At 44.1% G+C, this 23,685-nt stretch overlaps 2 protein-coding genes across 3 annotated transcripts in view; both read right to left on the bottom strand.

Annotated features, from left to right (window-relative positions):
• Positions 1-5,306, bottom strand: part of LLGL2 (LLGL scribble cell polarity complex component 2) — a 66,960-nt gene extending 61,654 nt beyond the window's left edge. The window contains exon 1 of one of the 2 annotated variants that reach the window (XM_074224572.1): positions 5,244-5,306. The gene's annotated coding sequence lies outside the window, so the exon portion shown is untranslated. Of the gene's footprint in view, positions 1-4,863; positions 4,967-5,243 lie in introns of those variants that run through there. The other variant, XM_074224576.1, reaches the window with a different exon arrangement.
• Positions 5,307-6,687: 1,381 nt separating this feature from the next.
• Positions 6,688-23,663, bottom strand: TSEN54 (tRNA splicing endonuclease subunit 54). Its single transcript, XM_074224588.1, has 11 exons — positions 23,365-23,663; positions 22,925-23,089; positions 22,593-22,656; positions 22,435-22,518; positions 16,470-16,568; positions 12,121-12,173; positions 10,739-10,843; positions 9,779-10,440; positions 8,894-8,954; positions 8,375-8,494; positions 6,688-7,274 (listed from the first exon to the last, which is right to left on the bottom strand). The coding sequence occupies exons 1-11, from the start codon at positions 23,451-23,453 to the stop codon at positions 7,124-7,126; spliced, it is 1,653 nt and encodes a 550-aa protein (XP_074080689.1). The 5' UTR covers positions 23,454-23,663; the 3' UTR covers positions 6,688-7,123.
• Between the last annotated feature and the right edge of the window lie 22 nt (positions 23,664-23,685).

Genomic DNA, 23,685 nt, shown 5'->3' on the forward strand with positions numbered 1-23,685 from the left:
TCCTCTGGGGAAAGGGACTACTTATTTCACTTGTGCTTTTGCATTCTCCAGGACCGAGTTCATAGAAGGGGCTTATAAAATTCCTATTATTGATAATTAAGGTTTAGCTGCCACTCTCCACCACCATTCCAGCATGGGCAGATAAAGATGTTTAGATTCCAGAGTAAAAAGCAGCAGCCAGAGCAAAAGTGACAAGAAATTCCAGAGAAACAGAGCTCAGGTTGGGAAATAAGAAATGTACAGTTCACACTCCTGGATTTCTGTCCCTTCAACTCCAAAATGTCAGTTTTCTTTTCTATTTCCACTGTGTTGTATTCCTAATAGGAGTGAGAATGAAGAGGAAATGGTCAAAACTGGGAGGCAGGCACATGTATAGGGAGGTGGGAGCAGAACAAAGAACAGGCAAGCCTCCAAGCATTTTTTTTTGGTCAAGAAAGCATGGATGATAGGGGTTGGGCCACTTGGGAGCATCACTCAGATACTGGTTCTATTTTCAACCTTCTTTCCCTTTCTTGAGTTTTGACATGGCCACAAGAATATAAAGGGTATTTTCTTTTTTTTAAATATATTTTTATTGATATTTTCAATTTAACATTAACCAGATTTTTCTCTATATTCTTTTCCCTCCTTAAAAAAGGACATTTCTAAGAAGGTACATTTGTATGTATGTCTAGTACTTCTTTTTTAAATAAAGGGTATTTTTCAAGAAAATGGATAGGCAGGAGCACAAAGAGGGGATAGCTTAGGTAGTCCAGTGGGTTTGGAATCAGAAGACTCATCTTCATGAGTTCAAATTTAGTCTCAGACACTTACTAATAACTATGTGACTCTGGGCAAATAAGTCACTTACCCTGTCTGCCTCACCTCCTCATCTGTAAAAATACTTGTAGGAAAGAAATGACAAACCTCTCATTCCAGTATTTTTGCTAAGAAAACCCCAAATGGGATCACAAAGACTCGGACAGGAATGAAAATGACTCAATAACAACAGGGGCCCCCCTAAAAGGGTGGCCAGACAAAGATTCCTATTTTCTTCAACTGAGAAAAAGCTTGAAATAAAACTGCATCCAGGCTCATTTTCTCCAGACAGTAAAAGAACATATGCTCAGGGCCTTCTGGCTGAAGTAGGAGTCCTGACCAGTGATAACCTGAGGATTTGTCTAAACTGCTTTAAGGGGATTATCTGGCCCTGCTGCAGGCCTGGGCCCCAGAGTAGCCAAGTACCCAGTCTCATTCCCAGGATGTCCACCTATTCTCTAAACTCTGGGATCATTGGGACGGTGGTCTCTAAATTCCTGAGTACCATAGTTAGAAAGAGCAGAATTCAATTTCACTGAATTTCAATTCAATCCACTGAAATGGGAAGAAGTACTGGGATGAATCCCCAGAATGCCAGCTTAATCTTCCACCAATCCAGGGTTTGGGTCATAGTAAGTGCTTACTTGACCTTGGAACCACATGCCCCAGGGCCCTGGGCTACTATCAAAGGACCACTAGACTCTTAACTTTTTAACTCTCCTTTACTTATGCATTATTTTGTCTATTAGAATGTAAGGTCAGCAGCTCAGTGGCATGAGCCCTGGGGTCAGGAGGGCCTGGGTTCAAATGTGGCCTCAGACACTTAATAATTATCTAACTGTGTGACCTTGGGCAAGCCACTTAACCCCACTGCCTTGCTCCCTTTCAAAAAAAAGAATCTAAACTCCTAGAGGGAAGTGATGGTCTAGTTTGTTTGCTTGACAGATAAGTGTTTTTTCATTCATTCATTAGACTGCTAGGCCCAGAGGAAGATTTCCTTCAAAGCAGGCAGGCCAAATCACCAGTGAAGGCCACTATTGAGCATGGAGAGGATAATCTCTAAATAAAAGTCCTAATCATAGCCCTACAGACTAGATCAGGGCTGATCAATCTTATTTAAAAGTTTTTATTGTAATAATAAGCAATGTTTTGATTTGCCATTTTAGTGTCCACTTTGTTTACTAAAACATTTTAGTAAACCCACAAGCTTATGGCATACAATTGCAATGCTAGTCACATTTTGGACAGCCTTGGACTAGGTGTGACTACCACCTTTTTTGCAAGGTGATGGGGTTAAGTGACTTGCCCAAGGCCACACAGCTAGGTAATTGGATTTGAACTCTAGTCCTCCGGGACTCCGGGGCTGGTGCTCTATCTACTGGGCCACCTAGCTTTCCAGCTGTAGTCATTCTCTCCTCATTTATTTTTATCTGGGCACTTAAATCTCCCTTAGTTACTCAGAATGAGTATCAAGTGAAGTCATCAAGAAGGATAAATTCCTTTGCTTATGCCAGAGAGGGGATCTAAGAGGTGAGAACTTTTTTTGCTCAAACAAATTTCCTAAGCAGCTAATGAAGAGCCTTCCTCCACAGTCCTTTGAGAGGTCATAAGTCATCAGGTCTAGGTTGGAAAGCTAAAGTTGTTTAGTCAAGCCCCAAGGTTCTACTCATGGGAAGAACATTCAAACTCCAGAAACACTGGGAGTTGTAGTAGCTTCCCCTAGTTCAGGGATTCTTAATCTAGTCTCTATAAATGTTTTTAGTTTTCATTTTAAATATCTGATAATATAATTGGTTGCCTTTTAATGATGTATTTTATTTTATGTAATTATAAATATCATCCTGAGGAGAGGTCCATAGGCTTCAGAGAGCCAAAGGGGATCCAAGACACAAATAAAGATCAACAAACCCTACAGTGGCCTGTCATTTTTGGCCCAGGCCCTAGAAACTCCATGAACAAACATATAAATGTTACCATTTTGAAAGGCAGCTCATCAATAAGGCAACCAGGGCAACCTAGAAATAGAATAGGGATGTCTACCACAAATAATCAGAGGTCCGGTGACCAGATACCTCCAAAAGTTAAGGAGCCAAAGCTAAATGTTGAGACCCAAAAAATGATGGGTCTCAGGTAGCACTTTTCCAATGTGGGAAGAGCTTCAGGACTAAGATCTCCACAAAGTCCTGACTGTAGAATTGGAGGTTCCCCCAGAAGGCAATAAGAGTTAACAACTTTGCCCAAGTTCCTGGAAAACCCTGGGAATTTGTACACCCTGCTTGTTGGAGGAACTGAAAACTGTGAGTCTAAAAGAATGAACACAGACATAGAGACTGAGATGCCCCCCCACCCCCACTCCAATACTTGTCATAGTCTAAACTCTGAGCAATGGTCACTCCCTCTTACTCAAGCCAGTCTCTCTTCTCCCGTCAGTCTCAGAAAGGTCTGATCTTCCACTCCCTAATTCTTTTATGAAACATAATTTAAAAAAAAAAAACAACACACACAACAAGTCATTTAACTGAAAAGAGCTCAACTAGGTTCTGTCCTTGATTCAAAAATATGCCAAATGAAATGCCATCCTTATAACTACAACTCCCCCCCACAGACCCCCAAAATGAAAAAACCTAAGTCAATACTCAAAGGATGCTGAAGAAAACAAAGGTTTAAAGGTTTTCTCCAGTCACTGTTAAGGGGGACATAATGTAATACAAAGAGAATTCCACTTAAAAGTCAAGAACACCCGATCCCCACCAATTTGTACTAGCAACTCTGGGCAAATTCACTTTGCCTCTCTGCCTCAGTGCCATCTGTAAAAAGGGGATATTTAGCACTTAGTTCACTGGGATTCCATGAGGATAAAATGAGATAATACTTTAAAGTACTATCAACCTCAAAGTGTTATATAATGATTATTTTATTATGGTCATTTCACATTCTATGCCACACCATCACCTAAAAAGATTAGACATTTCTCCCAATTTGGGAGAGGGGAAGGGACATCATGCCCCACGAATTCTTGAAATTCTGTCTAGTGGTATCAAAATTATTTGACCAACCTGCTTCAGACATGCTATAAATAATGGCAAGGAGGTGCTGCAGCAGTGGACAGAGTGCTGACTTGGGAGTCCAGGAGACTAAGATTCAAATCCTGTACGCTCATTTTGTCTGTTTCCACATTTATGAAACAGGGACTATAATTTGTAAAGGGCTTTGCAAGTCTTTTAGGACCACAAAATGCAAGCTGTTAATAATTGTGTTAATTTGGTGTAAAGGACACAGATAAGGGACAGTGAGGGATGATCCAATCCCCGGCTTATGACCCTAGGTAAATTATTTCATTTTATTTCTCAGCCTCATCATAGCTATCAGGAAATGGAGTGTCTGAATATTCATCAGCCTTAGTAAAATGGAAAGTGGACAGGATTGGAAGGGATAGGACTGATTTTGACTTGTAATTGCTACCTATAAGATCATGGATAAAAAATCCCTTTCCTTTTTTACAGTTTCCTTATCTGTAAAATGAACAGGTTGGACTAGATTATTGCTAAGGCTCCTTCAAACCAGTGATCCTATGATTAGCCAACCTCTACATTTCTATCATTATCCAAACCCCTTTCTGAAATCTTCTTTTGGACCATTTGTTGAGTCTGTGATCTAATGAGGTAACCTGTAAAAGCTTATAGCAACTTAGCCCTGTTCCTTTAGACTCTGAGCTCCCTGACAGCAAGGGTCTGTCTCTGGCCTTTCTTTGGATTCTTTGGCGGGGTACAGCTCTCCGTCCATCCTCACCTCTTTCTCACCCCTTCTGCCTTCTCTCTCCTTGTGGCCCACAGCCCAGCCAGGTCTAGGACCCTCTCAGCCTTTGGATACTTTGTAGATGAGCTGTATCCCCTCCCCAACAAGAGACATTTTCCTCAACTCCCGTTTCCCGGCAGCCCGGGGGCAGCCCCCGGCCCATAAAGCGCACGCAACTCGGCCGCAGCCCCTCCATCGGAGGCAGGTGCTGAGGCCGCGGGGAAGTGCCAAGCCGGTTCCCTGGTTTTTAAAAGTCGACTCAGTGGTTACCTTGGCAAAGGCGCTGCCCCGCTCGGGCCCCTGCCGGGATCAGACGGCGAAAGTGGGGGGAGGACGAGCAGGTGGCGCGGCGGACGGAGTCGGGGGGCCCGAGTTCAAGTGCGGCCAGAGAGAGAGGAGGGGCCCCCAAGACCCGCGTGCGCCCCGGGGAGCCCCGGGGTCCTCCCTTCCTCCCCCCGAGCCGCGGCCCGGGAGGGGCAGGGCGCGCGCGGGCCTCGGCGCTCCTGGGGCGGCCCCTGCCCCGGCCGGGCACCCGGCCCCCGAGGCCCCGGGCGCGGGGGTGCAAACTCCAAAGCCAACTTCCAGCGCCGGGCCGGGCCGCCTCCTGCAGGTGCCCTCCGCACGCGCCCCCGGCCCCGCGCCCCCCTCACCTGCGGAGCTCCCGGCGCGGGCCCACGGGCTGCGAGCAGCCGTCTCCTTCCTGGTCACCTCCGCCGCCCCGAGCCGGGGAGGGGGCGGAGCACGCCCGGCTATTTGCATAAGGAGCGGGGAGGGGCCCCGGGCCTCGCCCACCGCGCCAGGCCCCGCCCGCCCCGCCCGGCCCCCTCGGGACCGCGGGGACAAAAGTTGGAGGAAGTGGGCGAGGGCGGCCGGAGCCGGGCGGCGGGGGCGGGCCCGGGAGCCCCACGAGGAGGGCCCCCGGCGCCTACCTGCGCCTACCTGCGCGCCCGCCCCGCCCCGCCCCGCCCCGGGACGCGGGAAGTAGTTCTCCCGAGGCTGCCCTCTAGTCCTCCCACGGGCCCCAGGCCAGGCCGGCCCCAGGCCAGGCCGGCCCCTGCGGCCTCCTTCTGCTCCGGAGCCAGCTCCGCCCCGCACTCATAAAGCACCGCTCGGGCAAAACGTCCGGGGCTGGGACCGAAGGGGCAAAAGTAAAAAAGGGATCGTTGGGGCAGCTAGGTGGCGCAGCGGCTAGAGCACCCGCCCTGGAGTCAAGAGTTCAAGTCCCGCCTCAGACACTTCGGCTGTGGGGCCTCGGGCAAGCCACTTAACCCCACTGCCTTGCAAAAAAAACAAGTGGCCAAAGTTTTCTTTGGGGCTAGCAGACTGGAGTCTCTGGCAGGCGGCTGGGTGTATGCCCGGACTTGATGTGAAGAGGAAGCATCACCGGCATCTGATTAAGTTGTAGGTGGTCGGGCAGAAATTCTCTTACTTTCTGATGTCCTCACTACCCAAACCACGCAACCCTTCAGGACTTCAGAGAGGCTTTGGGGCTTGCCTCTAGCAGCAAAAGTAATGCAAGGGAGCTGGTGAATGTGGGAGCCGGGAAGGCAGGGGACACATGGGGATACCGTGATATGTCCCACAGAACAGCTGTTCCCCCATGGAATAATGCAGAGCCGCTGCCTTGTCACAGCTCAGGGGCTGGCTTTCTGTATACCCATCCTCTTTACCCAGGAGCCTTCAAAGCTGGCAGAAGGAGCAACTATTTTGCAATAGAAACCAACCTCCTATTTCTGATATGGAAGGGGTAGGATCAGGAAGAGGACCAAGGTAGGACCAAGAAGAAGTTGCCTGAGGAAGAGAGTGGAAAAGTTCGGTTTTACACTATTCTCCTTACTCAAAAACCTAAAAATAGAGGAAAATGCTTTAGAACCAAGTGATGCCAGGCTGCCTACTCATACAATGTGAGGCATATAACATTGTCTCCCATTCCCATAACTCAGAAATGAGTCTAGATGAAGGAATAAAAGTGAATGACACAGGTCTTTAACCTCTAGGGAAGATCACAAAGTGGAAATGAGGATAGAGTTGATCATTGCTTCCAGGTATAGGAATTTCATGATAAGATTTGACAAAGTATCCTAAAATACATAGTCACAGCAAACAAAAGAAAGTGGTTTAATGATTTTAACCTCATCTAAGTTTTCCCAGATGCATCCAACCTTTCAAACAGGAACAAGATTCCTCCCATCTGACTTGTAGGAAGAAAGGTACTAGGTCCTAAGGACGTCATTGAACAATCAGAACAAACATGAGGAATAGTCTCCAATTAAGGCAATACAATTTGCCCGACATTTTTTCAAGCCTCCTCTCCTGTGGATGTGGCTTTGGCTGAGATGAACATCAGTAAAAGTATCAGACAAAAGGGTGAAGACTCCAATATAGAAGACAGTGGAGAACTGGGGGTCTGCGTGGTAAGTCATTCCTGAGAGCAAAAGCTGCCAAACCAAAGCGATGCGTTTCCCTTTCATATCTCTGCTGGGTAGCTACCTCTGACTCAGGCCAGAGGCTAGATCTGGAGGCCAGCTAGTCAGTGTGCCAGGTCCACAGGCAGTGTGAAATCCCTGAAGCTATAGAAAGCAATGTCACCATGATCCACCAGGGCAAAGATCAAGGGAACATCCCCACTCTGGAAGGACAGTCGTTTGAGGGTACGCAGGTCTGGAACAGGTTCATCAAATCTGTAGAATTGAACGAGACATTGAAGAAGTCTACAAAAATTGGTCAAACCTCCCTAGTTTCCTCAGATTCCTTAGCCATTGTCCTGAGCCAGGAAATTAATAGTTGAGGCAAAATAATACTGGCCTCAAAGTCTCCCCAAGGCTCAAGAACACTGGCTTTGTTTGTGGATCCCTTCTCAACTTAACTGCTTTGAAGAGTGACAAAAAATATGGCAGAGATACTCAAACCCACACACATGAGTCTCAGAATATACACAGGTGATGGGACTTAGGTGGATAAAACACTGGCCATGGAATCAAAATTGACCTCAGACATTTAGAAGCACCACTTAACACCAATTGCCTCCAAAACAACAACAAAGCACCCAAAAAACAAAAAAAGAAGACATAAGTGGCAAGGCCTTCTCTTTACAAAGCCTTTCTTAGTGTAGGTAATGGAAGAAAAAGGTCTCACAAGTTAAATAAAGGCTAGGCCTGGAAAGGAATCACAGAATTGCAGGGTCAGCCAGGACCCAAAGACCCCTTCCCAGGAATTCATAACCTTTTCAATAAGAGTTCCTTTGCTAGTTTAGGCATTTTATTTTATGAATTTAAAAAAACCTGATTCTGTGAAAGGCTGTACCACACTACTAGAAAGGTCCACAGCACAAACAAGGTTAAGAACCCCTGATCTATCTATCCCTGTATAGCAATCCATTCTGTATTTCTACAGATAACCTTCACTTGAAAATTTCTAATGAGGGGAAACCCCACCACCTCTGGAAACAGCCCATTATACTTTTGGACAACTCTCGCTGTTAGGAAACTTCCTTGATTAAAGCCTACATCAATTCTCCTTGCAGATTCCTGCTCCATATAACCTCTAAATTGTTCCTAGTTCTGCCCTCTGGGGTCAAGCTGAGTATGCTTAATCTTTCCTCCATGTGATGGTCCTTAAACTTTTTGAACACAGCTACAGGTCCCCTGTTCTCCAAATTAAACATCTCCAGTTGCTTCATGCAGTCTACTCTGACATGATCTCAAGAGAAAATGGGGTGGAGGGTAGGGGTGAAAAGAGACAGCTCATCTGCTTCTAAGCCTCTACTTATTTAAGATCATACCCGCTGATGGACATCCGTGCATATGGCCTTCCTGGGTCATTTTTCCGGAAACTGGATACACTATCTGCCTGATAGATGTCAAAACTGATCTCCATGTCCCCAGACTTCTCCAGCAGCCTCCTGACAAAACAGAAAGGAGAAAATGGCATAAGGGAAGAAGCAGGGGAGGAAAGGGAACAGAACACTGAAAAAGATCCCACTATGTATGTTCCTACTCTGTGCTTATTTCATTTACTAGGGCAAAAACAAATATTCCCAGACACGTCTTCCGTTTCAATCCCCGCGTTTTGGAGAGCCCACATTTGTCCATTCATTCTAGCATCCCCACTGGATACAACAACAGTTGCTGAGCTGATCTGGTCTGGAGAACATGACGGGGTTTTTCTCCCTCCCACCCCAATCGTTTTATGCCTGAGATCAAAACCAGACACTGCAGTGATGAGAATCAAAAGCCCCTAAGGATTCTGAGGGGGCTCCAAATTCCCCAGAAACTGAAGAAATACTACTCTACAGACCTACCCATCAATTCCATCAGTGAGGTGAGTAGTCTGCAGTAAAGAGATCTGTTGTAGGACAGTGGCTGCATTGGAAAGGAAAAAAATTAGAATCTACAATAGAGTTGTCCTCTTGTGAATTAATCTGAACAATAAAAACAAATTTAAAAAAACCAACACATACATTTCTAGCCTGTACCATTTCTCAAAATAATGAGTTCCATAATTTAAATATCTATTGAGCAACAGGGTTCTGTCATATGTCCTAAATTTACCTCCCTCAAGCAATAAAGCACATCCCTCCCCTGTCCTAGTAAACAAGTCTAATTTCACCATTTCTGAACAGTTCATTTTTCATAGGCTTTGCTACCTATTCATATATTTATCAACAAATATCACTATATTTTTAGACAGACAAGTCCTATTTCCTTCCTCATTCCATTAATTCCCTTGATCATCTGAATTGTCTCTCTCTCTGGGCCTTTGTCATAGGGCGTGTTCTCCTAGCCTAGAGTCCTAAATGGCTCTTATTAGGGTCCTGAGGACAGCAGCCAGTATCACCTGTAATTTCCAAATACCTTTCCTCTTTTTTTTTTTTTGCAAGGCAATGGGGTTAAGTAGCTTGCCCAAGGCCACACAGCTAGGTAATTATTGAGTGTCTCAGGCTGGATTTGAACTCAAGTACTCCCGACTCCACTGTGCCACCTAGCCGCCCCAATACCTTTCCTCTTGAACCTGCATTGCATTCTGTAGTTTTCAAGTCCAAAGCTCCCCCACATTCTCAGTCCCTGATAAAACCATATTCCATTCCAAAGCAGTGAGATCTTCTTCTTGAAATAGTATACCAAACTGACCCACTTCTTGCAGAATTTGGTGGAGGACCTGGTGGTGGATTGGTACACACTTTTACCTGGGTTGGCTGCCTGGATGGGGTTCAGCAGGGGAGTGACTGGCTGGTCCCACAAGTTGGGGGGTTTATTCCAGGTCTTCTGTTGCCACCGCCGCTGTAGCAGCTCCTTATATGCCTGCCAGCTGGTGCAGCGCTGAATCTCGGGGTCCATATTCCAGTCACTTTGGAAGGGAGTGGTCTCCTTTGGCTGCTCCCTCTCTTTCCTGGAAAGTTTCTCTTTCCGCTGATTCAGCTGCTGGCACCAAGGGGCTGCATCAATCTCCCGTGCAGTGACATTCCCTGGGAGCAACTCTGGAGCTGGGGCAGGTAGTAGGGTGTGGGGGCAATCCCAGGCCATATTAGGGAATGCAATTTTCCCAAAGTCCCATCGGGACTTACAAGTTCTACTGGTCCCATTATCATCTGTCACTCTATCCTGGTTTCCTCCTCCTCCCTTCAGATTCCTGGCCTGATGCTCTGCCTGGCCAGGGACCTGGCCTGGGGATTCAGGAGGCTGAATGGAGTCCCCTGGATCCTTTACATGGCTTGATTCCTGGGGCTCATCCTTTAGGGATGTGTTGTACTGGCTAGGGGCAGATTGGATTGAAGTTGCCTGACTCTCATCTGTCACGTCCCCCTCTGGCAAAGAAGTCTCCAACTCCTTGGGTTTCTTATCAGTAGACCTGAAGGATAAAGTGGGAAAGAAGTATATTTGACCCCAGAGATATTACCATGACCAGAGGCAGCCCTAGAGAAGAAAAATTCCTGGCACCTTAAAAGAGATAGCCTAATTTTCAGACCAAGTGGCTGACTGTTTGGTACTGGTTGGTGTCTTCAGTGCTGCTGAGCAGGCATATACTGTTCTCATGATCACCTCCTCCCGTGAGTGCCCAGACACAGACTGCCCACTTTACAGTAAGGCAAAGCCCCATCCTACCCCCTGAGATCAGCCCTGAAGCTGTCATAACTGGGAACCAATACCGAGGACTGGAATTTCTCCTTTTCCTCTTTCCATGACACTTTTCAGAGTTCCAAAGACTGCCACTCTCCAAGTTAAGCTGCCTCTCATAGGGAGACTGGACCAAACTGTGGAAAAACAGAAAGGTTAATTTATGTGTGACCATCATGTGAGACATACCCATTTTCCTTGTCTGCATCCTCTGAGTTGCATCCCCCGAGTTGCATCCCCCAAAGCCAACTTGGACAAAAGGAAGAGCTGGTAGAGAGTAAGAAAGAATGGAAAGGAAGAGCAAGGACAAAAATACACACCCAAGAGCTAGGATTTTATGTAAATCAGATGATTACAAGGGGAGTTTCCGGGACATTTATTCTTTTTGTTTTGTTTGGTTTTTTAGGTTTTTTGCAAAGCAAATGGAGTTAAGTGGCTTGCCCAAGGCCACACAACTGGGTAATTATTAAGTGTCTGAGGCCCCATTTGAACTCAGGTACTCCTGACTCCAGGGCCAGTGCTCTATCCACTGCACCACCGAGCCACCCAAGGACATTTATTCTTGCCTGGTTCTCAATAATACAAAAAAAAAAAGACTAGCTGGGATTTGGGGTACAGAGTGTGACCACAGGTTAAACTAATTGGCCTTGACTTGGGTAAACTTAAGTTTATAATAATCATTATTATATGACATGAGAAATAATCAATAAAACACATCAATGGTGAGAACAAAATAAAGACTTTTAAGCCTAAGAATACAACATCAACTAATAGATAAAAAAAGAAACAAAATTACAAGTTCCTTGAAGGAAAGAGTACTCATTTATTGAATAATCAAGTTAAACTAAAAATGATTGTAGCCAGATACTTTATAATGACAAATGACATCCGTATAATGCTTTAAGTTTTGCAAAGTGCATGCATGCATGTATGTGTGTAGACATGTCTACACACAGGTCATCTACACACATGTATGCAGAAACACATCTGCACATGTACACATACCACATATTTCCCCTATAGAAGGGCGAAGTGAGGGAGTGTTATCACCACACACCCCCATCCTATCCCCAAGGGTAGGATTGCAATTTTTCCCAACCCATTCCCAGCTGGCAGTTTGCTCTCTGGGTTGCGGCAGGTGGCATAAGATTCTCATCCCCCAGTTTTTTGCTTCTCTTTTCATTGATTAACTTTAGACTGTGATCTTTCTAGCCACCCCCATCAGTCTGCTTGCTTTTTTCAAATCTCCTACTTGATTGAATATAGTCAAGATGGGCTTAGGGACCACAAGAGATTTAGACAATGCACCTATCCTAAACACAGGGCAGAGAGTCCCGGCTGATAGGCCCTAGACTACACAAGGAGCATCCAAGTTGCCTGGCATCCCAGCCTACAATAATTCAAAAGGCCTTACCTAGGCTGGAACCTCCGAACCACATAGCCTAGTCTCTTCAGGTGGCTGAAAACCTGAAAAAGAAAGGGAGAGGTCAGATATTCATCCAAATCTGAGAAAGAGAGGAAACTTGTAGACGATCTTCCTTCTTTTTTTTTTTAAATTAATTTATTCTTATTTTGTACAAATAATGTTTTTTTTATATACATTACTAAAATATTCTTGTTTAAGAGTAAACATAAAAGCCCCCCCCCAAAAAAAAATATAGACCTGCATGGTCGATAAAGGGGAGAGAAAAAAATTAAAAGAAAAGAAAAAGAATAACAATTGTAGGTATGGCCAGATGGCAGAGTGGACGAAGCACCCAATCCCAAATCTGACCCCAGACACACAATAATCACCCAGCTGTGTGACCCCATGCAAGCCACCCCAAACTCATTGCCATGCAAAAAACAAACAAAATATATATAAAATAGGTAATAATAATAATAATAATAATAATAATAATAATAATAATAATAATAATAATGATAGTAGGGGCGGCCGGGTGGCGGACAGAGCACTGGCCCTTGGGCCAGGAGCACCTGGGTCCAAATCTGGCCTCAGATACCCAAACAATCACCCAGCTGTGCGACCCCAGGCAGGCCACCCAGCCCCATTTGCCCTGCAACCCCCCCCAAAAAATAATAATAATAAAATTGTGCTTCAGTCTGTGTTCTAACACCACCAGCTCTGTCATGGGTGGATCTCATTCTTTATGATAAGTCCACCACAAAAGTTAATTACATATTTTTCCACCATTGCCATTGCTGATCGCAACACCCTCCTTTCATACTTCTCTACTACCATGTTCTCTCTCCTTTCACTCTGACTCTGCTGTAGGGTAGCTGAGTGGCACAGCAGACAGATCCCCAGCCCTGGAGCCAAGAGGCCCCAAGCCCACATACCACCCCTTAGGCCCAGCATCCACCTGGTCCTATGGTCCGGGACAGGCCATCCAATCCCAGCCCCTTGCAAGAAGAAAAAAGAAAATGTGTTATATCTGACCACTCTTCCCCCATGGTCCATCCTCTCCTCCATCACTCACCCCCCCCTTCCCCATCCCCCTTCTCTCCTTCTTACTCCAGATGTCTATACCGCATTGAATATATATGCTGTTTCCTCTCCTAGCCACCTCTGATAAGAGCAAAGATTCCTCATTCCTCCTTGCCTTCCCCCCTTCCCTATCATTGCAATAGCTCATTGTAATAAAGAAAAACCTTATTATATGAAATATCCTATTCCTCCTCTCCTTTTTCCTTCTCCCATTACATTTCCCTTTTTTGCCATTGACTCCATTTTTACACCACAATATATCTTCAAATTCAACTTTCTCCTGTGCTTCAACTATAAAATCTCCTTCTACCTGCTCTATTAAATGAGAAGGTTCATATGAGCATTATCAATATCATTTTTCTATGCAGGAATACGTGCAGTTCATCATCAAGTCCCTCATATTTTCCCCTTCTCCTCCACTCTCTATGCTTCACCTGAGTCCTGTATTTGAAGATCAAACCTTCTGTTCAGCTCTGGCCATTCCAACAGGAACATTTGAAATTCCCCTGGTTCATTGAAAGTCCATCTTTTTCCCCTGGAAGAGGACATTCAGTTTTGCTGGGTAGTTGATTCTTGGTTGTATTCTAAGCTCTTTTGCCTTCTGAAATATTATATTCCAAGCCCTACGAGCTTTTAATGTAGCTGCTGCTAAGTCCTGTATGATCCTGATTGCAGCTCCACAATATTTGAACTGTGTCCTTCTGGCTGCTTGTAATATTTTCTCTTTGACTTGGGAGTCCTGGAACTTCGCTATAATATTCCTGGGGGTTGGTTTTTTTGGATCTCTTTCTCAGGGAGATCAGTGGATTCTCTCCATTTCTATTTTGCCCTCTGCTTCTAGGATATCAGGGCAATTTTCCTGTGGTAATTCTTTGAAAATGATGTCAAGGCTCTTTTCCTGGTCATGACTTTCAGGTATTACAATAATTTTTAAATTATCTTTCCTAAATCTGTTTTCCATATCAGTTGTTTTTTCAATGAGATGTTTCACATTTTCTTCTAATTTTTCATTCTTTTGGTTTTGAAGTATTGTGTCCTGATTTCTCCTAAAATCAGCGACCTCCCTCAGTTCCATTCTTTGTCTTTAGGATTTATTTTCCTCAGAGAGTTTTCTTATCTCTTTTTTCCATCTGGGCAATTCTGCTTTTTAAAGCATTCTTCTCCTCAATAACTTTTTGAACTGTTTTATCCATTTGACTTATGCTGGTTTTTAGCATGTTATTTTCTTCAGCATTTTTTTGGAACTCTTTGACTAAGCTGCTGACTTCATCTTCATGTTTTTCCTGCATCTCTCATTTCTTTTCCCAATTTTTCTTCTATCTCCCTCACTTGATTTTCAGTCTTTTTTTTGTGCTCTGTCATAGCTTGGGCCCAATTTCTGTTTTTCTTGGAGTCTTTAGATGCAGGAGCTTGGACGTCCTCATCTTCAGATTGAGTGTTTTGATCCTTCTTGGGATCACAGGCAAAGTATTTCTCAATGGTGTTCCTCTTTTTTTCTCTGCTTACTCATTTCTCTAGCCTGTGCCTGGTTTTGGGGTACTTCCTGAGCTTTGAGTGTGTGAGGCTCTGTCTTCCCTCCTGGTCTGTGAATGACCACAAGCATACCCCTCTGCCACAGGGCTGAGGTGGTGGTGGTGGGGCTCAGACTTCAATCAGGATCTGAATGTGGTCAGAACTCCAGAGTCCTGTTCCAGGGGCAGAGGACAGAGCCCCGCAATCTCTCTCTCCATTCCCCTCCCTAGGCTCAGCTCTCATGCCCTGGGGGCTTCTGTTTACCAGCTCTGCCTACTTCCAGTTTCTGGATCTGGGCTACCACTGCTTCACTGCTTGCTGTGTGCCCTAAGGGCTGGGCTTCACATGCTCGCTCTGGCAGAGGTCCCCCCCATCCCCCAAGTTGCTCCTGGTGTTCCTGGGGTGTGAGTCAGGAAACTGCCCTCGCTGTGAGCAGAGGCTCCCAGCACCCTGGGACTGCCTCCAGGAGGCTGAAGTTCCTTTGTTCTGGCAGGCCACCCCTCCGACCCCGTGGAGACGAGCCTTTCTGTTCTTTTCCAGGTTACCTTCAGTTGGAGAATGGCCTCACTGCATCCCTCTGTAGATTCTGTCTCTCGAAAATTTAGTTAGAGTCCTTAGCTTATAAGTTTTGATCAAGAGCACCTAAGAGACGGTCCTCTCCTGTCGCCATCTTTGCTCTGTTGCCCCATCTTCCTTCTTGCAGAATTCCCAGCATTGGATACTCAACAATCCCTCCTATATCTTATAAGCTCTCTAAGGACAGAACTGTTTTCTCTTTCCTGCCCTGCTCCCTTATCCTTCCCTTTTCCCCTGTTCCCTCCTTCTACCAAATGCTTACAGAGCTCTATACACAAATCAAGTCAATTCAACAACCAGATGGCTCCAACCATTCATTTTAAGCTCCAGAGGAATTCTTTGATTTAAACCCTAAGGCACCCTTCTCCAAATCCCAAGGAGATAATGGGGAAGAAGACCATTCTTGGAGTACCTCAACACCAAGGCCAGTTACTGAATAAAATTCCTAATAGTGAATCTAGACATGGAGGTGACAGGACCTCTCTTCCCCTTTCTCCACTGGTATAAACCTTAGGGCAACAAAAACAACATTTCACACTTGTAGTTTTGTTGTTATTTAACCCTTTCAGTTCTACCTGATTCTTTGTGATCACCATTGGCGGGGCTTTCTTGGCATTCCTTCTCCAGCTAATTTTTCAGATGAGGAACCGAGGTAACAGAGTAAAGTGATATACCCAGGGTCACACAGCTAGTAAGTGTCTGAGGCCAGATTTGAACTCATGAAGATAAATCTTGCTGGTTCCATGCCCATCACTTGCAGCATCTAACTGCCCATTCACATTTATATAGTGCTTTACAAAGAAAACACTTTTCAAGACATCCCTGAAAACATTCTGATGGGGTAAGTCCTACCAGTAACTATTAGTTTTATTTTACAGAAGAGGAAACTGAGACTCAAAAGTTAGGTTAGAAGACTTGCTTAATTTAACTTAGCTAATTCAATAAGCACTAATAAAATGCTTATTAGGTCCCAGTCATACAATGACAAGAATGAAAAGTTCCAGCCGTTAAGGGACTTCGATTTTGAGATAATAAATGCTGGTTCTAGGAATCTAACCTGTGAGTTCATCTAACTGGATTCCATCTGGATTCCTTATTAAACAGATACATGCTGTTCTTTACTTATGTCAGTGAAGTTCACTCAATGATGCCCCTTCCCTTGCCTAAGGGTTAGGATGGGGGGATACCTGGTACTGTAGAAAGCTTTTGGTCCCCTGGGTTAATAGCATCTCATAAGCCTCTTGAATGGATAGGGGCAAGTCTTGGTAGAAAAGTTGAATGGATCCCTGGAAAAAAAGAAAACAAGAAACTCTGATTATAAGTATTCCCTCTGCCCTCAATTATCAAGAAGCATTTTTTATATGCTAGGCCCTGTGATAAAGCCTGGGCATACAAAATAAGGCAAAAATAGCCCCTCCTCTTAAGGAGATTAGATTCTAAAGATGCAAAACTTTTGTACATATATATCTGTAAATTAGAGGAAATTTATTCCTGTGTAGAGGCTTCATTTAAAGTTGTTTTAGGAAAAGCTCTGGGAACTTCTTAGCTTCACTCACCATCTTGGCTCTAGGAAATTTTTTCCTTACCTTCATTCTCCCCTTTCCCCCATCTTCCAAGGTAGAAAAGCAGGCCTAAATCTCCCAGTAATACTACATACAGAAGAAAAGTCAGCTAGTCCTCACACCTTTCAAGATAAGGAGAAGACCATGACTTCTTGAAGGTTATACCAATTTTGAGCTTGGGCCTCATGAAGGACACATGTTCAAAGACTAGATTAGCTAAATTCAAAATGGCTCACTACCATGCCAGCTTCAGGGTGATACATTTTTCAGTCATAGCAGCTCTGGAAAAACATCTAAGTTATAGGAGGGTTCCCATGGTTTGTGTTAATAAAAGGAGAGGAGTGGATAGGGAAATGTTGGGAAATGTAGATGATATTAAACAAAAGATTTTTTTAAAAATACTAATAAATGAAACAGGTGGGGTAGAGAGATGGTAATTTTGGGACTTTACTCTCATCTCGGATGAAAGACATATATATATATTCAGCTGGAAAGATGAAGAAGCCTTATGAGCATGTAGAGAGGTGAGAAAACTGAGGGATGGGGAGGGGCTTTTAGATGGCTATGTGGATTGGGAGAGGGGAGGGGGATTTTAAAGGAGTGGGTAGGATGGGAAGTGGGACAGTGGAGGGAGAAGGCAAAGTAAAAGGAATAGGGTAAAAAGAGAGGCTGAGGAAAAAATTGAGTAAAAATAAGATGGAGGGAAATTCACAAATAGTAATTATAACTTTGAACATGAATGAGATGTTTATAGCAGCTCTCTTTGTGGTGGCAAAGAATTGGAAATTGCAGGGATCCCCATCAACTGTGGAATGGCTGAACAAGTTGTGGTGTATAAATTTTATGAAATACTATTGTTCTATAAGAAACCATAAATGGTCAAACTATGGAGAAGCATGGAATAAATTACAGGGACTGATGCAAAGCGAAGGTAGAAGAACCAAGAAACTATAGCACACATTAACAACAACATTGTGAGTTGATCCATTTTGATGCAAGCAGCTTCTCTCAGCAATTCAGAGAACCAGGGCAATCCTAGGAGACCCACCATGAACAATGCTATCCCCATCCAGAGAAAGAAAAACTAAGCAAAACAAAACAAAACCAAAAAACCCTACAGAATCTGAATGAATACTACATTCACTTTTTAAAAATTTCTCTTATGTATTTCTTTACTATCTCATGGTTTTCTTTCTTTTCCCTTAATCCTAATTTCTCATACAGAAAAATGACTAATCTGGAAACATGTTAAACATCAATGTATATGAACAATGTTCACCTGACTATTCACCACTGAGGGGAGGGGGGATGGAAGGAAATTATGTAACTTAGAAATATGTACATGCATGTGGATGAAAGTTGAAAAACTTTCATAACATTTAATTGGAAAAATAAAATATCAATTAAAAAAAAGAAAGGTAATGTGGCACACTGGATAGAAAGTAACCCTTGGTAATAGAAGACTTGGATTTAAATTTCACATCTGACATATATACTGGATGTGTGACCCTGGGTAAATCACCTAAACTCTTAGTGTTATAATTCAAACATATCAAACATGAGGGTGGGGGGCTATATGCAGCCCACAATCTAAGTACTAGTTAACTAGATTAAAATGTAATTATATATCCATGACCTAGCCCAGGTACAAATGGATATAAGGAAAAGGGACTTCATTGTCTAGAGTTCTTAAAAAACAACCCAGGTAAGCTTTTTTTTTAAGTATTTGATTTGGGGGTAGCTAGGTATTGCAGCAGATAGAACAACAGTCCTAGAGTCAGGAGGACCTGAGTTCAAATTCAGTCTCAACACTTAACTTGTTTAGCTGTGTGACCTTGGGCAAAGTCACTTAACTCCATTGCCTTACCAAAAGAACAAAAAATTTGATTTGGTAGAGAAAAATGCAGTCTTGAAAGCTCTCTCCCAACAAGATTATCTCTCATTAAGATTCTGTAAATTTCCTTAATAGAGGCAAACATAAGAGATAAACTTATCTCTGATACTCTGAATAATATCAAATGAGCAGTAAAACAAAAAGATAAATGCTTGCCAAAAAGTATTTTACTAAGGCATAGATGCTGTAGTCACAGTACATGGAGTACAAACAGAAAAAGGATTCTATAGATGGTGAATTTTACAGATGATACAATATAGATTGCATCAAGTTCCAGAATATCACAGTTTCCTCAAAAGAAATCCACCACCATTCAAAAAAAAGTCCAAAACAAAGGGAAGCTAGGTGGAGCAGTGGATAGAGCACCAGTCCTGGAGTCAGGAATACCTGAGTTTAAATGTGGCCTCAGACACTTATTACCTAGCTGTGTGGCCTTGGGCAAGTCACTTAACCCCATTGCCTAGCAACAAAAACAACAACAACAACAACAAAGTCCAAAAGAATACATCAAGAGATAAGGAATGTCTATTACCCAGCAAGGAGACCAAGTGAGATGTCCATCAGTACAAATATCTTGGGCAGTGACCATAAATGGACTACAAATTGGGGCCCAGAATAGAAAAACACAAAAAGAGCAAAGCCAGATTATATTTAGGAAATTAAATAGTGTTCTGAATGATCCCAAGCTGACCCAGAGGATGAAAGTTTACTTCCATATTCCAGTATTCTTTTAGTGATGCTAGATCACTGCAAAACACAGGAAAAATAAAATTTGCAAAATCTCAGAATTACAAATCATCCCAAAGGACTACAGAGATATCTACATTTGGGACAAAGTATTCCCAACAATTTCATACAAGAAAGTAACTAAGAAATCCAAAAAAAATTAAAAGAGGAGATAGGTTGATCACATAAATCAACCAAGAAATGACTTGATTTGATTAAATTGGTCCTTAAAGAATGTTTGTTGTGTTGTTTTTTTGGGGGGGGGGGGTGCAAGACAATGGGGTTAAGAGACTTGCCTAAAGTCACACAGCTAGATAATTATTAAGTGTCTGAGACCGGATTTGAACTCAGGTCCTCCTGACTCCAGGGCCAGTGTTCTATCCAGTGAGCTACCTAGCTGCCTCCAGTCCCTGAAAAATGTTAAAGAGCTACAGAAAGCCTCCACTGCAATGGATAGGAATTAAATCACCTCACAGTAATTGAAGAGAAGACATGGATGAGAATATAGGATATGAAGGCATAAATGGGTTACCATCTCTGTTATTATGAAGAGTAAACAGGTTATCTTCAAAGTTTCAGTATACTGAGACAAAAAACATTTGAAAGATTGCTTAAAATTTTTACATATCAGGGGCAGCTAGGTGGTGCAATGGATAGAGCACTGGCCCTGGAGTCAGGAGGACCTGAGTTCAAATCCAACCTCAGACACTTAATAATTACCTAGCTGTGTGGCCTTGGGCAAGCCACTTAACCACACTACATTGCAAAAGCCTAAAAAAAAATCTCACCCTTATTTGGGGCAGCTAGGTGGTGTAGTGGATAAAGCACCAGCCTTGGAGTCAGGAGTACCTGGGTTCAAATCTGGTCTCAGACACTTAATAATTACCTAGCTGTGTGGCCTTGGGCAAGCCACTTAACCCCGTTTGCCTTGCAAAAAAACTAAAAAAAAAAAATTTTAGATATGAATTTTTCTTGTTAAATCACCATCTTATATAGTACAAGTCGATTTTGAAAAAAATCTAATGAAGATAAATCAAATGACTGAGGTAGCCAAGGCAGAGGTCCCTTCTTTACAAATCCACCCATTTGAGAAAATGTCATCCAGAAATATACATGTTTACATGCAATTCATAATGACATGAAGTGTCTTTTCTCATTACAATTAAAAATTTTAAAGGACTTATTCAAAATTTACCCACCTAGGACAGATGCACTATTGGTGGAGTTGTGAACTGATCCAACCTTTCTGGAGAACAATGTGAAATTATGCCCAAAGGGCAAAGAAATGGAAATTGAGGGGATGTCTACCAATTAGGGAATGGCTGAACAAATTGCAGCAAATGAATATGATGTAACACAAATGTTCTATAAGAAATCATGAGGGCCAGGACTTCAGAAAAGCCTGGAAAGACTTAGATGAACTGATGCTGAGTGAAAAGAACAGAATTGGAAGAATACTAACAGCAACACTATGTGATGATCAATTATGATGGACTTATTCAAAGACAATTTTAAAAAACTTGAGTTGGAAAATACGATCTATATCCTGAGAGGATACTGTGGAGTTTCAATGCAAACCAAAGCTTACTATCTTTAATTTTTAAAAGTTGTCTTATGTATTGTCGTTTTTTTCTCTCTAGTGATTTTTTCTTCCATTTGGATTTGATTTTTCTTTCACAACATGATTAATATGGACCTATGTTTACATAATTACACATGTAGAGTTTTTATCAGATTACTTTCTGTCAGGGGAGGGGAGAGGGAAGGCAGAGTGGGAAGGAGAAAAATGTAAAACTAAAAACCTTGCAAAAAAAAAAGATTAGTGAAAATTACTGATGTTGTTGGAAAAACAAATGAATAATTTTTTTTTAACAAATTCACCCACCTATAAGGATAAATGAAATTTAAATAAACTTTCAATTGATATATTTTTGGTAAGTTTGTAGCATTTATACTTCTAAAGGCTTATTAAAGCTGCACTAAGACTCTTGGATCATCTTGCATATTGTTCATTCAATTCATTCAATAAACATTTATTAATGTGCTATGTGCCAGGCTGGTAGATGGTGAAATGGATAAAGCTACAGGCCTAGAGTCAGGAAAAGTAAAGTAAAGTCAGGAAGACCTGAGTTCAAATCCAGTCTCTGACATTTTCTAGCTATCTGACTGTGAGCAAGTCACTTAACCTTATTTGCCTCAGTTTTTTCATCAGTAAAATGAGTGGGAGAAGGAAAAGGCAAACTACTTTCAGTAGTTCTATAATTAATCTGTTCCCTCTGCACTGACCATATCAAATGGCTGGCATTAAATTAACACCAAATATGTCCTATTGCTAAGCAATCCAGGCGAGGTCAACTAACTTTTAGTACAATCCAGGCGAGATCAATTAACTTTTAGTAAAGTACCTCACCTTCCATCCCTTCCCAGACAGTTCTTGCTGCTGCTAATTCCCTTAAGGAGATCAGAAGATTCCAACTGCCTCAACTGTCAATACTTTCTTCCTTAGCTTCTGCTAGCTACAATAACATAATAAACTTTTTTTGGTCCCTAAATTTTTCTGGGTTAAGAGTGGGTCTTTTAAAGTGAATCATTCCCATTCACTAGAATCCCTGAAGTCTTTAGCAGGCTACATTTTCCAATACACTCATTCCAGTGTCTTTGCCAAGAAAACCTCAAATAGGGTCACAAAGGGTAGCACATGACTGAACAACAAGGTGTTTTGTGTGTTTGTGTATGTGTGTAGATACACAGATAAAACTGAAGTGTGTATCTTAGTTTTCTAATCTTAAGTAATCAGCAAGTTCCTTTTTGATTGGACATCCCATACATAAAAACTTGCTTCAATCAAGTTAATTTCCATGGGCTCAACGGAAGACACTTTTAGAGACTGCAAAGCACTTCCCATTCAAGTCATTATCAAAACAGGTAAAGTGTTTTGAAGCATCAGGTACCCATTCTATGGCAACTTACGCATTCCAGCAAGTATAGGGCCTCTTCTGGATATAACCGCTGCTGACCCCCTTCAGAGAAGCCCATCGTTTGCCAGAATTTACCCTATATGAAAGAAAATGGAAATTATACAAGTGGGGAAGGCCAGCCTAGCGGTCAACCGGGGTAGGAGCACTCACCGCAAAGGACTTCAGAGTGACCACCCCATCCTGAGGACTCCATTCAGCCGTCACCAAGCTGCCCCTGGTGGGGTATGGAAAGGGGACAGAAAATCAGTCAGACGATCGCTATTTAATATTGTGATAACAACTAGCTGGGTCTTTCTCCTCGGAACTGTCTGAAGTTTTCATGACTTCCCCTTCCTCCTGCCTTCCCCTTCCCCAAAGCTTTGTAAATGTCCAGATAGTGCCCGCCCCCCTCAGCAGACACGGCCACAGACACGCAGACAGACCCCCCCCGTTCTCTCTCTCGGTCTCCCCCTCTTTCCACGCCGGCCCCCCACTCTCCCCACCGTCGCTCCACTCGCTCCTCTGCGAGGAGGCTCCAGAGCTCCCGCCGGCACAGCCGCAGCTGCTCCTCCTGGGCCTCCGAGCCGTCCGGGAGGAAGACCTTCTGGCCCCGCGAGCGCAGGGGCAGCTTTTGGTCCCGCGCTCGGGCTGCGAATAGCTCCTCGGGGCTGCGAAAGGGCAGACAGAGCTAAGTCCCCGAAGTTTGGGGCGGCAGGCTCGGCCTCCCCTCGGGCCGCTGGCTCACCCCCGCTTCGCCCTCTCCCCGTTCCTAACTCTGCCGCCACTTTGCCAGAACTTGCCCCCTTTGCCTCTCCAGCCGCCCTTCCTTCCCTCCTTCCTAAGACCCCCCCCACGTGGGCCGCCCGCTAACTCTTAGAGGACCTCCCGGGGAGCCTCCCCCCGAAGTCAGCGCGCTCCGCGGCCCCCTTGCGCCCAAGCTCACCTAAGCACGCGGCCCGCGGGAACCAGCACGGCCCCGGGACGCGGCTCCGGCGGCTGCGGCGGCTCCGGCGGCTCCAGGGCCGGGTCCATCAGGCAGACGTGGGCGACTCGGAGCCAGGCAGGCCCATTCTGGCTCCGCCTCCCGGCCTCCGTGCGGCCCTAGCGCCCTGCGGGTGCCAGGCCCGCCCCGGGCCCTAGCGCCCCTCGCTCTCCTTCCCGCCGGCCTGGCTGCCCCTCACGCCCCAGCGACCCTCTGTCCCGTGGAGTGGAAGAAGGCCGGGGGCCCAGGGGCAGAGGCAGGCAGGCTGACTTTGGGAAGACC

Source organism: Macrotis lagotis, chromosome 2 (genome assembly GCF_037893015.1).
Source record: "Macrotis lagotis isolate mMagLag1 chromosome 2, bilby.v1.9.chrom.fasta, whole genome shotgun sequence".
In the NCBI taxonomy this organism is placed as follows: domain Eukaryota; kingdom Metazoa; phylum Chordata; class Mammalia; order Peramelemorphia; family Peramelidae; genus Macrotis; species Macrotis lagotis.